Raw genomic sequence first — 12,870 nt, forward strand, 5'->3', positions numbered from 1 at the left:
GAGTGCCCACCTCGGGGAAATGTCACACATTCCTTCATTCAGCCTATCCTCAAGCCCAAACTTGTGCTAGGCCTGAGGAAAGAAAAGCCCCCGCTTCTATTGTCTTGTTTTGTTTGTCAACTTGCATGAATTACTAGCTCATTGACTCATTCAACTAAGTCCCTGTCCTGCCTCAACGGCTGTATTCTGCAAATTACTCGATTTATCTGTGTATCTTTTCACTCCTCTGCAAAAATGAGGATAAAGAATTTCTGGTCACCTCACAGAGCTGTTTTGAGAATTGAAAAAAAAAAATGTCTTTAAAAGAACGCCAAACTCTGTAAAAATTAGAAACGTTTGTACCAATATGTGATATTGTTATTATAGTGTTTTTTTAGTATTGATTTCTGAGTAGAGGCACTCGAGGCAACAGGAAGCCTGCAAAGATGAGTAAGACCTGGTGAAGTCCTTGGGGGGGGCCTTTTACTATTTGGTGACAACAGTCTCTGTTTCCTCTTCTCTATATTGCCCATGGCAACAGCTTTCAGCAGCTGCCCAGGAGGTGGACTGTTGGCCCTTCCAGCAATCTCCAGCTGGGGTTTAGTGAGTTGGTCATTAGGCCAGCACTAGGACATAAAATGCAAGGATAGCCTGGGCCCCAATCAACTACGATCTTCTAAAATCTCCTACCCTGCCCTCTTTTTGATATCCCCAATGATGTCCCAGGCTTAATGTCGTTTAGCCTGACAACAGTTATTGGGATTCACTTAGTTCCAGGCACTGGGCTAGCTCCTGGGAACATGATGATGAATACGATGCCATTCCAGTCCTCGAAGAATCTGCCATTTGTTAGAGGCGATACACTAATAGATTTAAAAATCACAACACAGCGTATGAACTGCAGCAGAGAATTCTGTTCCAAGCCCTACAGGTGTTTAGCCACTTTCTGAACAGCTCTAGTGAAAGGGAATTTGCTGTCTTAGGAGCTACGCCACTCTGCTGCTAGGTGGTTCTGATTCATGCTCTGATTCATTCAGCAAATCATTAGCAAACATCTTCTGGGTTAGGCACTACACAGGCAAGGTTCCTATGTTCACGGAACTTAGAATCTGCTAAGAGAGACAAAGAATAAACAAAAAAGCGAATATATGATATAGTTTCAGGCGATGATCGATGCTATGAAGAAAAATTAAGCAGGATAAACGGATAGCTGTAGGATGAGAGTGCGGAGCTATTTCAGAGGAGGGGGGCAGGGAAGTCCTTTCTGAAGGGGTAACATCTTCACATCAGAGTAACATCAGAGACCTTAAAGAAGTAAGGAAGCAGATCATGTGGAGAAGAAGAGCATTGTAAGCAGAAGAAACAAAGACTTTGAAGTGGGAATCATCTTGGCCTGTGCCAGGCCCAGCAAGAAGGCCCTGTGGCTGGGAGTCCAGTGTAGGGGGCGATGGGGAAGCCTTCCCCTTGAAGAGGACTCAGGGCCTAGATCATGTGTATGCCGCAGGCCGACAGGAGGAGTTTGCATTCATTCTAGGTGTTTGGGGACATCGTTGGAGGGTTTTAAAGCAGGGAGTGAGGTGACCTCATCCCATTTACAGGGTATTTCTACATAAACTAAGGCTTACTACAACCTAAGAACAGCGAGAGCGAGAATTCTCGTGTTGTCGATGGGGAAACTGAGGTTCACAATAATTCGCTTGCCTGGGCTCCCACGATGAGTGGTGGAGCTGGAACTATCACGCCCCCGCCTCTGAGCCCCAGGCTCGAATGCAGCAGCCCCCTGTCTTCGTAATCAGTCGTGAGTGAAGGAGTCCAGTAACCAGTAGGTCCTGTCCCGCGAGGGAGCCCATCAGAGCCAGGGTCCCCAATCCAGGGTGCGGGAGCACACGGCCATTTCGACCAGGACTGGGAACCCTGCCTGGCCTTCCTAGAGTGCCGGCTTACCACAGCACGTGCATGTGTGTCCTCTCTGCCCAGGTGGATGAAGAAGCCCCGCTGCGGTGTTCCCGATCACCCCCACTCGAGCCGCAGGCGGAGGAACAAGCGCTATGCTCTGACCGGACAGAAGTGGAGGCAGAAACACATCACCTACAGGTGCTTACCTCCCTGCCCCCCATTCCTGGCTTCGCCACCCGCTCCTGCTGTATAGGTGGTGGGTGTGTCATGGGGGTGAGAGCCAGGTATGCCGGCATCAAGACCTGGTGTGGAGGGCCTATGACTTTGTCCCCCTGGTAGCTTCCAGAGGATGCTATGTCTCCAACTTCAGGTGTATTTGGTCCTTTGGGGGCTCATTAGTTGTGTCCTGCTTAGAGTCCTACAGTTTTTAGAAAGTGGGGTATGGATCATTCAGCAGCTTTCTGCTGTGATAAAAATCCAGGGCTGTGCACACTCTCCCTGTCCCTGCTTACCAAACCCCACTCCCTCCCTTTGATCTGGGTCCCTTCTCCACTGAGACCCCATGGACGTCACCTGAACTTCCCAGCACAGTTCCAGTTGTCTCCTAAGGGAACTGAATCACAACAACGTCTCTCCTGAACTGTCTGGGGAAACCAAGGGCAGAGGAGGATCAGTCCCCAAGTAAGATCAGTGACAGAGGACAGGGGTGATGGAGCCCAGCACAGCACACTCAGACAGCTGAATCTCAGGGGCTGAGGCCGAGGCCAGGCACAGAGCAGACTCAGATGGGCTCTAGTTGGCACCTCTCAAGGCTCTGACTCCATCTCAGGTAGATGCCCTGGGGTTAGGGGTAGGACCTAAGACACAGATCCCTTAATAAAAAATAAAATCAAAAAAAATTTATATATTTATTAGAGAGAGAGAGCACAAGTGGAGGTGCGAGGGGCAGAGGGAAAAGAAGCAGGATCCTTGCCAAGCAGGAAGCCCAACTTAGAGCTCAATCCCAGGACCCTGGGATTATGACCTGAGCCCAAGGCAGACACTTAACCAAATGCACCGCCCCTAAGACAGAAATTCTTAAAACTGAAGAATGAAGGACTCTTCTGCTAATCAACGATAGAGACTAGGACTTGAATTTTTTCCAGAAATCTGACAAGAGAAGGAAACCTAAGAAGAATCTGGGTTAGAAACTCGATAGACTCTTAAGGTATCCTAAAGAGGTAGAATGAATCAAGAGAAAGAACTGGCTTCTAACCTTAACTTCTATCATCAACCTCTCTGGGCCTCAGTTTCCTTACCTATAGAATGGGTGAATAATTCTTACCCAGGTGTTCATGGGGCAGAGCACCCAGTAGGGATGCCCTGTATGGAGAACGATTCAATATGGCTCTTGTAACCTTAAATCACGAAATCTTTAACTGACAAAATCAGATACCACTGTATACCAACTTCCCAGGTCGACAAGTAATAGTTGGGTAATTGGTACCAAATATTTATAAAAGGGATGTTTCACTTAAACTCTCCACTGTTTAAATATTTCTGTAACTTCTATAAATACATTTTATGTATTAGGAGAAAAATGTAAAATTTTGAAAATGCTGTTCCCCTCCCCCTTTCTTTCCTGCATATTGGAATGGAATTCTGTATTCAACACAAGCTTTGTGAAAGGTCAAATATAAGACCTCAATTAAAGCTAAGCCACTGAGACTGAGTCAGGGGTAGGGACCCAAAGGCTTCACCCAGCCTCTTCTTTAACACCAGAGGTAACTCAGCAGAATCCTAGGGTTCAAAATTTGGAGACGACTGGTCCATATGGTCTCTGGTATCCTATTATCTTGCAAATCTCTGACTCTGACGGTTCCTCCCTACTGACTCTCCCCTCTCTCACCAGCATTCACAACTACACCCCGAAGGTGGGTGAGCTAGACACACGGAAAGCGATTCGCCAGGCTTTTGACGTCTGGCAGAAGGTGACCCCGCTGACCTTTGAAGAGGTGCCATACCATGAGATCAAAAGTGACCGGAAGGAGGCAGACATCATGATCTTCTTTGCTTCTGGTTTCCATGGCGACAGCTCCCCATTTGATGGAGAAGGGGGATTCCTGGCCCACGCCTACTTTCCTGGCCCAGGGATTGGAGGAGACACTCACTTTGACTCAGATGAGCCGTGGACACTAGGAAATGCCAACCATGATGGTAAGGCCATGAGGGGAACGGGGTTAGTCCTGGATTGCTCAGTTGTCAGGGAAAGACGCCCCAGGGAAGAGCGTGGGATGCCACAGATGAGTTTCCTGCTCTGGAGCTTTGTGTCCAAGAGCTAAGAACCTACGAGGGTGGAAACTGAGGTCTCTGATAATGTTCAACACTGGCCCATCCATGCAGATGGATCAGATCACTTAGTAAATGGTTCTAACGTGGGGTGAGTCCAGAAGGAGGGGTTAGGCCATGAATAGGAAGAGGAAGTCATGGATCAGAGGCTGGAGGAAAAGGTAAAAACATCATTCAAGCGGAAAGAGGGATCTGAAAATGGTAGTGCCTGGCCTGGCTGCTAAGGGCTTCAAAGGCATCGTACAAGGTAACGTGACTCTCTCCTTTATGTCAACCTCATGGGTGAATAATGGGCCCCATAATCACTCTAGTATCCTTGGGTAACTTGCTTTTCACCCCCATAACTTTCACCCCCCAGTAACAATACTCTTGAGCTTCCAAAAGCGTTCCTCATCAGTATTTACTCCCAAGGCACTTGCTTAGTAAGGAGGCAAGTGGACATCATTATGCCCATTTTTAAGATAAAGGCTTGGGGCTCAAACGGTACAGCTGGTAACCAGCAGCGCAAGGGCCCAAAACACAGCCCAGCCATTTAGCTCTGTGACTAGAGGCACAGAGTATCCTCGCATATAAAAACGAGGGACTGGACTAGGCCATCTCTAAGCCCTCTTCCAACACTAGTGTAACATGATACACAAACATTTAAACAAAAAAGACATGGTCTCTGCCCTCTGATAGTCCACAGTTGAGTGGGGGGAGACATGCGTGCATAAGCAACTCTGTCACAAAGCAAACCACTGAAGGAGGTAGCTGAAGTACCAAAAAAATAAGAAGAGGCAGGGGGGATCTGGAGGAGAAAGGGATAGAGGATTCTGACTTCGAGATGAGAATAGATAATGATTAGCATGTTGAGATTCCAAGGCCTGTGTCAAGGGCTTGTCACATACTATGTAATATGTATATATCATTATCATCATCCCCATTTTACAGATAGGTAAACTGAAGTCTGTAGAAACATTAAGGAGTCTTCCTACAGTCCCATAGGCGGTGAATGGTGAGATGAGGCTTTGAACCTGGGCATTATGACTCTGGAGCACTTTCTTTCTTTCTTCTTTTTTTTAAGTAACCACTGCCCCCAATATGGGGCTCAAACTCATGATCCTGAGATCGAGTTTCATGCTCTAATGACTAAGCCAGCCAGGCACCCCTGGAGCACATACTCTTAGCTACGAAGCTAAGCTCCCATGGTCCTCAAACTGCGGGGCACACCAGAATCGTCCAGAAATCTTTCTAAAGAATGCTCATTCTAGGTTCCAGGCCCCTAACCTCTTGCTACTCTGATTCTTTGATTCTGGGGTCAGGCCTGGAGATCTGCGCTTGGTGTGATAAATGCTCCAGGAACTTCCGATGTAGGCATTCCCTCATCTCGAGAAATACTGGCTTGGTCCCCAGAGTTTCCCCTCACTTGCCTGGTCATAAGAATCCCCTGAGATCCTTGTTAGAAACAGATTCCTAGGCCCTTCCCCTGGGCATTCTGATTCTTAAACTTAGGTACGTCCGGGGAACACGGGGCATTCTTTTCCCTCAGCTGTGCTGCAGGCTGAGAGCTGACTCCTACAGGCCCCATTCCTCAGGGGCTCAGTCTGGTGTCTGGGGCTGGGGAAAACCTCCTTGAGAACATTTCAGATCATTGCGTGGATCAGGGATCAGCATCTCTTGGCTTATCTGTCAAAGGGTGACTCGCCAAGGCTCAGCCTCGGCAAAGACAGGAAAGTGTTAAGCTTCTTTGTCCCTCGCCCTCTTCAAATGTTGGTCCTCTTTCCTATCCAACGCCATTTCCTTGGCCCTGATACCCTCTTCCTGACATCCTGGGTGTGCTTTCTGGCTTTCTAAACAGCTATTTTTCTCCCCTTCTTCTTCTTGAATCAGTGTCCAGGAAGGGCTGTCTGTGCTACCTGATAAAGTGCGAGGAGAAGAAATTAACGTTTTTGAGCCCTGTTATGTGCCCGGCACGGTTAGCTGATAAGATTTTAGTTCTAGCCCTGATGGAGACAAATGAATTCTTAAAGGGATGTTGGCTAGAGGAGGCACAGGGAGGACACTCCTACCAACTCTGCCTTCCCCTTCCCAGCTCTGGGGTTTCTACTGCCTGCCAGCCCTCCTTGCTGTTGGAGACCTTGCGTCCCATCTCAAAATCCCATGAACTTCTGGTGGTGCGTGCAGGAAGGAGCTGGGACCTGTGGATGCGCACAGTCCCAGCATCTCTCGCCTGTCCCACCCCATCCAGAAGAACAATCACCAATTGTGACAGATCGTCCCAGATGGCCAATGTCTTCTCTGGACAAGAGTCAGGACTTTCCTGTGCTCTGGAAAGCCAAGCACAAACTTGTTTAATGCAGCCCCTGACCTTAGCAACGGGCCCCTGACAGGTGAACTGGAACACAGCAGGTTGCCCTAAGACAGGTTCTGGAAGGAGATGAGAGGAACCAAGATTTATGGAGCACCTGTATATTATCTCGTTTAAATTCCACATAAATTCAGCAAGGGAGTACGTGGAGCCTCCCAGGAACTTTGTGTTTATTGGCTTTCTTCTCCTTCTAAATTTCCATTATGGAAAACTTCAAACTCACAAAATAAGGGAGAATGATAATATGAACCCCCAGGTGCCCACCACCTTGCTTCGCCCATTCCCCATGTGATGTCTGCGCCGGCTCACCAACGCTCCCCCTGCCACTTTTATTTCCTGGCTGATGTATTTTAAAGAAAATCCTTGGCACAAGGATTTACATGTCCCCTGTAAATACTTTAGGACATACCTCTAACGGGTTATTTTTTAACCCAACCACAAACCGTTATCAAACCCCACAAAATTTTCAAGAATTTCTTAAACTCCAATTCCTGGTTTGGGTCCATTTTCCCAGAATTATCTCAAAAACGTCTTTAACAGCTGTTTGCTTACAGCTGGACCCAGACAATAGCCACATGGCGCACACCGTTGACATCTCGTAAGCCATTTCCATTCACAGCCATCACCTCACCTCCCCACCCGCAACCCCATTGAAGAAACCGGGTCACTTGTCCCAAGCACAGTTATTTGGCTTAATGGGATTCAGATTCACTTTTAACGCATCCCCCTTCCTCCCATATCCTGAATATTGGTCATTAGACCTGCAGTCCTGACTAGACTCACTATTGGGCAAGAGCGTCCTAAGTGGCGGGTGTTGTCCTGCACTGGGATGCCCAGCTGTCCCACCATTAGTGGCGCCGTGGTGGAGCGGCAGCCTCACGTGTGTCAGCCTGACCCAATCACTATAACATTCACTTGGGGGATTTTATATTTAAAACAAAAAAATGGGGGCACCTGGGTGGCTCAGTGGGTTAAGCCACTGCCTTCAGCTCAGGTCATGATCTCAGGGTCCTGGGATCAAGTCCCGCATCGGGCTCTCTGCTCAGCAGGGAGCCTGCTTCCCTCTCTCTCTTGTCTGCCTCTCCATCTACTTGTGATTTCTCTCTGTCAAATAAATACATAAAATCTTTAAAAAAAAAAATCTTGCTGCAGAACAGCTTACAGATTAATCTCATTTAAAAAAAATTAAAACAAAAAACAAAAAAATGTTACCTAAGTCCTAACCCCAAACCCCTGAATCAGAAGCTCCCCCGTCTATTTAAAAGGCTCTCCTGGAGAACCACTGGATGTAAGGGTAGAAGGGTGATCCCGATTCCTCCACGTCATTGGAGATTGTGGAAAGGGCAATCTGGCCCACCATCCCTTCCAGCTGGTTTCGGGGGCTGCTTCCAGGCACCTGCTGTCCTCATCTCTTTTCAGTGAGTCAAGCACCAACATCTGAGTTCACTAAGCTCGATGAGAAGGGGGCCCGGCCCTGGGGAAAGGTGACAAGACAGGAAGAGTCACTGAGACCAGCCTTCGTAGAGTCCTTCCACGATGACTTCTGTGACTCTTCCCCGCCCTGGGAGTTAGACCAGACAGGGATCATAATCTCCCTTTAACGGATGAGGAGAGTAAAGCTCCAAGTGGTTATAAAAACTCCGTTAAGTGGCAGAGGCAGGTGGGAACCCAGGACTCTGAATTGTTCATAATCACCCCAGATGGTGCTGCAGCAGGTGGTCCAAGGAACACACCTGGAATGTTTGGCACCGTTCCCTCCTGGCTGCTGTCACCCAGCCCTGTCCAGCACAAAGCCTGCCCTCGAGGAAGTCACAGTCTTGGGGCAGAAGACTGTGTATGCTAGTGGCTGCCACGGAAGGTGGAAAGGGGTCAGTGCCATAAAGATGACTTGAAGAAACTGCTAGGGGAGTCGAGGAGGGAGGACTCACTGCCAGTAGGGGAATTCAAGGAAGTCTTCCTGGAAGATGTGGCGATGAGCTGAACTTGGATGGAGTAAGGCTATTCTGGGTAGAGGGGACAGCACTGGCAAAAGAACAGAGGGAAAGGGAAATGTTATAGCCTTTTGGGGGGTCGGAGGGAGTCAATGAGATAGGACTTCACAAATAAGGAGATTCTAAGAAAAGGAAATGAGGCAGAGACAAGGTATACTTGGGTAGTCGAGTCAGACGTTTGGGTACTTGCTAGGCGATCCCAGCCTGTGGGGATGCTGGTCCTTGCACACAGCTCCACGGGACCCTGCTAGTTAAGAGTGATCCGCAGCTCTGTGCCAGGAGGCAGAGTGAGCACTTTACATGCCTTGCCTCATTGACTTCACCCCCATTCTTAGGGTGAAGGTACCATTCCCCGCATATTACAGAGAAGAGATTTAAACCGTCACACGGCTGTGACATGCAGAGCTGGGATCCGGGTCCGGCTCCCTCGGACCACACTTCCGACTACTCTGCTTCCTTGCTTCTCACCCTCTGGGAGGGTGAAGACCCTAAAAGCCTCCTGCCCCTTAAGTCCTGGGATCTTCTCCATCCTTCTGCTTTTCCTCTCACACGTTCCAGGGAGTTCTTCTGCCCCCTCTTCTCTCCTTCCATCTCCCCAGAGCACCCCCCACTGAAAAGTCTCTTCAGGTTCTGTGCCATGGGATGCCAGCTCCCCAGGTCCTCTCTACCTTTTGGTTTCCAGCATAAGCCCACGGTCCTCTTTCCTTCAAGGGCTTACTCCTGTTCTCTGCAAAGACCCAGGCACAGAGGCCATCAGAGTAACAGACACAGACTGAGGACAAAGGTTTAGAATCTTGCCAAGTGCTCAGAGCCCCGCTGCCTGGTTCCCAGCAGAGATCCCTGTGGATGCCCCCTAAGGAAGAGCCTAGTCATGGGACAAGAGGCCTGAACAGCTTGTCCCAGGTCGCCGAACAGGCCAGGAGCAAAGCCAGGCAGCACAAGCCCCCAGGAAGCAGAGCTGCCTTCCGCTGGCTCCAGTAGCTGCCTTTGTTTGGGATGGAGCTGAGAGATGAGCTCACCCTTCCCTGCTGCCAGAGGAACCAGGACCTGAGGAAGGAACTGGGGGCGGCCTGGCCTCCTCCTGCCAGCTTGCCCTGCCCCAGCAGAAGGCCAGCCCCAGGCTCTTGGCCAACCTTGCCCTGATCTTGCCCATCCCCACTTTGCTGGAGACGCCGATGATGTCAGCAGAGAGGCAGGCATGCACACGTCTGGGTCGCCCAGAAAACTCCTCTTTTCCCAAGACCTTAACCAGAAAGGCCAGAGATAATCGCCAGCCCCATATGACCCTCACGGGGCCTTGCACAGGGCTGGGCAACTTTGCCAGTGACATTGGAGCCAGAGAAGGCACCGGCTGTGGACTCCTGACCACCTCATGGGCTCCTGGCAGCCTCCCCTGCACTTCAAGGTGGCAGGACTGAGCCACAACATGCCTTAGGGCTGGGCAATGAGAGGCAGAGCTCAAATGCCAGAGGTCAAGGCAAGCAAGAGTTTATAACAGGACGGACAGGGGGCAGGACTCTACAACAGCCTGCCCAACTCACTGTCCCTTGTGTTCCTTTCCCAAAGATGGGGTTACTTAACCCCTCCCCACCCTCAAATCAGGCCTTGCTCTGTCCCAGGCCTGATCCAGAGGCTCAGAGGAGCTGGCCTAAGAAAATCTGGTAGCTGGAACTGCACGGGCCTTGTCCTTCCTTTCTGGTCAATGGGCATGTTCCAGGTGCCAAGTGGCCACCTTAGATATGCTAATAGCAGCTGCTGGGCAGTGCCACGCCCTTCACACATATCTTATCCAATCCTCAGGAGACCCTATGAGGTAGATATGATCTCCACATTTTACAGCTCAGGATGTTGAGGCTCAGAGGGGAGACCGACTGGCCAAGTTCACAGCACTGGTGGGGGTAGAGCTGGAGATGAGGGTCCGTCTGGCTCAGGGGCCCACACTCATGACCACTGTGCCATGTTGCCGCCCCAGCTTCGTGCTCGGGATCCCGTGTCCCACTTTCAGCACCTGGACCTTGTTGTTTTCACTCGCATTTGAGTCCCTGCCTTGATCTTGGCCATGGTTCAGTTCTGTCAGGATTGAGGTCTTGCCCAACCGAGCGCTGCCGGCAATCAGAGCCCTGCTTGCACCCGGGCCTCCTGAAGCTGACTGCCCGTCCGCTGCCCCCAGACCTCCCCCTGCTGCTGCTGCTGTTACTCCCTCCCCTGGCTTGGCCCTTTCCATCTCTCACCCAGACCCTTCTCCGGGCTCCAAACCGGCCCCACTGATGCCCTAGCTCGGGTCTCCTTCCCCTCTGCTCCCTCCTCCAGCCACAGCACAAGCAGAGTGACTCACTGGCTAAGAAGCCAATCCAGATTCCTTTGCGTGGCATCCCAGCCCCACTTGCCAGCCTGGCTGACCTCATCTCTCTCTCTGCCCTCCCCTCGTGCTTTGTTCCGGAGCCAAGTGGAATGAGCCTGCTTGTCCCTGGATCTTGTTTACAGTGTCCCCTCGGCCAGGAATGCCAACCCCCCCCCCACCCCTGCCCTCTGAATCCATACTCCTGACTAGCTTCTTAATCTTTCAAGAGTCGACTTAAACTTCACCTTTATGAAGCTTTCCCTGAACATCTTCAAGTGTAAATCACGCCTCTCTTCTCAGAATCCTCCCATGACCCTTACAGATATCTATTCAAGCACCTGGAACATGAATATCACTTATTTGTTTCTCTTTCCAAAGCCCCACTATATGGAGAGTTCCAAAAGGCGGGACGGTGTAGGATTTCTCTGGTAGATCCCAGTGTCCAGCACAGGGCCTGACACAAAGCTTTGCTCAGTGTTTGCTGAAGCAATGGATTGATTGATACCTAAGTGGGTGCCCTGGGCACCTCCCCACCCCCCTCTCCACAGGGAATGACCTCTTCCTGGTGGCTGTGCACGAGCTGGGCCACGCGCTGGGACTGGAGCACTCCAACGACCCCAGCGCCATCATGGCGCCCTTCTACCAGTACATGGAGACACACAACTTCAAACTGCCTCAGGATGATCTCCAGGGCATCCAGAAGATCTACGGTGTGTGGCAGGGGAGACGGGGGCCACTGCTCCTTCTTCGGGAATGGACTGTGACTACCTGCCCAAGGGGTTGGGGGACACTCACATCCTTCACCATAGCTGCTGTCTGACCTTGAGAGACCTCTGAGGTCTTTGCCTGACCCACTGGGAAACCATGGGGAGGGTCTGAGCTGCCAAAAGTGAATGGAATTCCACTCACTCCCTCTTCTCTCCCTCCTCCCCCTCCATACACCTCCATCTTGCCTCCTGTGGTGCACTCTCAAGGGGACCCCCACCTCTAGTCAAGAGATTCCTAAACAAGAAAAAAATGAGAGGCTAGACTGATATCTTGGTAAGATAGGAAAGGCCTCCCTCCCAGTTCTCTGTTCACACTGGTCTATGAAGGTCTTGTTCTTATCAAGTCATTTGAGAGGGGAAGACCAGATTCTGGGGCAAATGCACAGGAGCATAGCACAGGCCGCCTCAGGCCCCAGGCTATGAAGCACGGGAGAAGGGCTCCCTCTGGAGGCCCAGAATTTCTCACAGAACAGGTGGCCCCAGTCAGAACCGTGGAGGATGGGCAGGATCTCTACCAGCGAAGCCGGGAAGACAGGGCAGGGGAGGGGAAGGGAGGGACTGGAGGTATTTTGAAAGTAGAACAGACAGGATTTGCTGATAGACCAAACATGGGGGTGAGAGTTAAGGACAACACCAAGATTCCTGGCTTTTCTAATTGTGAGGCAATAGGATTTACCAGTCTATTGCTCAGAGATCTGGGCTGGGATATTGATTTGGAATCCCTGGTGTCCAATGTATAACCACTAGCCACGTGTGACTATTGAAGTTTAAATTTATATTAATTTGAACAAAATTAAAATTTCAGTTCCTCTGTCACACTAACAACTAGTCACTCATTTCAAGTGCTCAACAGCCACATATGGCTGGAGGCTACTGTATTGGACGGTACCCATATAAACCAGTTCTGCCATCATAGAACATCCTATTGGACAGCCCCAACATAGAAAGTCTTTAAAGCCATGAACCCGGATGAGATCACTTAGGGTGGTGATGCTTAACTAGGGGACTCATTGGAATTACCTTGGAATTTCAGTAAAAAGTGCCCACATTCTCAGAGATTGGGTTCTGATTGGTCTGGGCTGCCTTCTGAGCATCAAGCATTTTAAAATCTCTCCCAGTGATCCTAATACACTGCCCGAGTGAGAAAACTGACCTGGGGGCAAAAACAAAAAGAAGAGGATCCAGGTGCACTCCAAACTTTAGAGTAGGGTGGGTGAGGAA

The 12,870-nt window shown here is 50.2% G+C and overlaps 2 protein-coding genes across 2 annotated transcripts in view; one reads left to right on the top strand and one right to left on the bottom strand.

Annotated features, from left to right (window-relative positions):
* The window catches only part of TRPC4AP (transient receptor potential cation channel subfamily C member 4 associated protein), a 265,655-nt gene that overhangs the window by 159,954 nt on the left and 92,831 nt on the right, over positions 1-12,870 (bottom strand). The window lies entirely within an intron of this gene.
* The window catches only part of MMP24 (matrix metallopeptidase 24), a 43,020-nt gene that overhangs the window by 20,829 nt on the left and 9,321 nt on the right, over positions 1-12,870 (top strand). The window contains exons 3-5 of the mRNA XM_082746161.1: positions 1,957-2,073; positions 3,767-4,071; positions 11,431-11,592. Coding sequence (XP_082602287.1) covers positions 1,957-2,073; positions 3,767-4,071; positions 11,431-11,592 — 584 coding nt within the window. The remainder of the gene's footprint in view (positions 1-1,956; positions 2,074-3,766; positions 4,072-11,430; positions 11,593-12,870) is intronic.

The sequence above is a fragment of the Mustela nivalis genome, assembly GCF_964662115.1.
Source record: "Mustela nivalis genome assembly, chromosome: 8".
In the NCBI taxonomy this organism is placed as follows: domain Eukaryota; kingdom Metazoa; phylum Chordata; class Mammalia; order Carnivora; family Mustelidae; genus Mustela; species Mustela nivalis.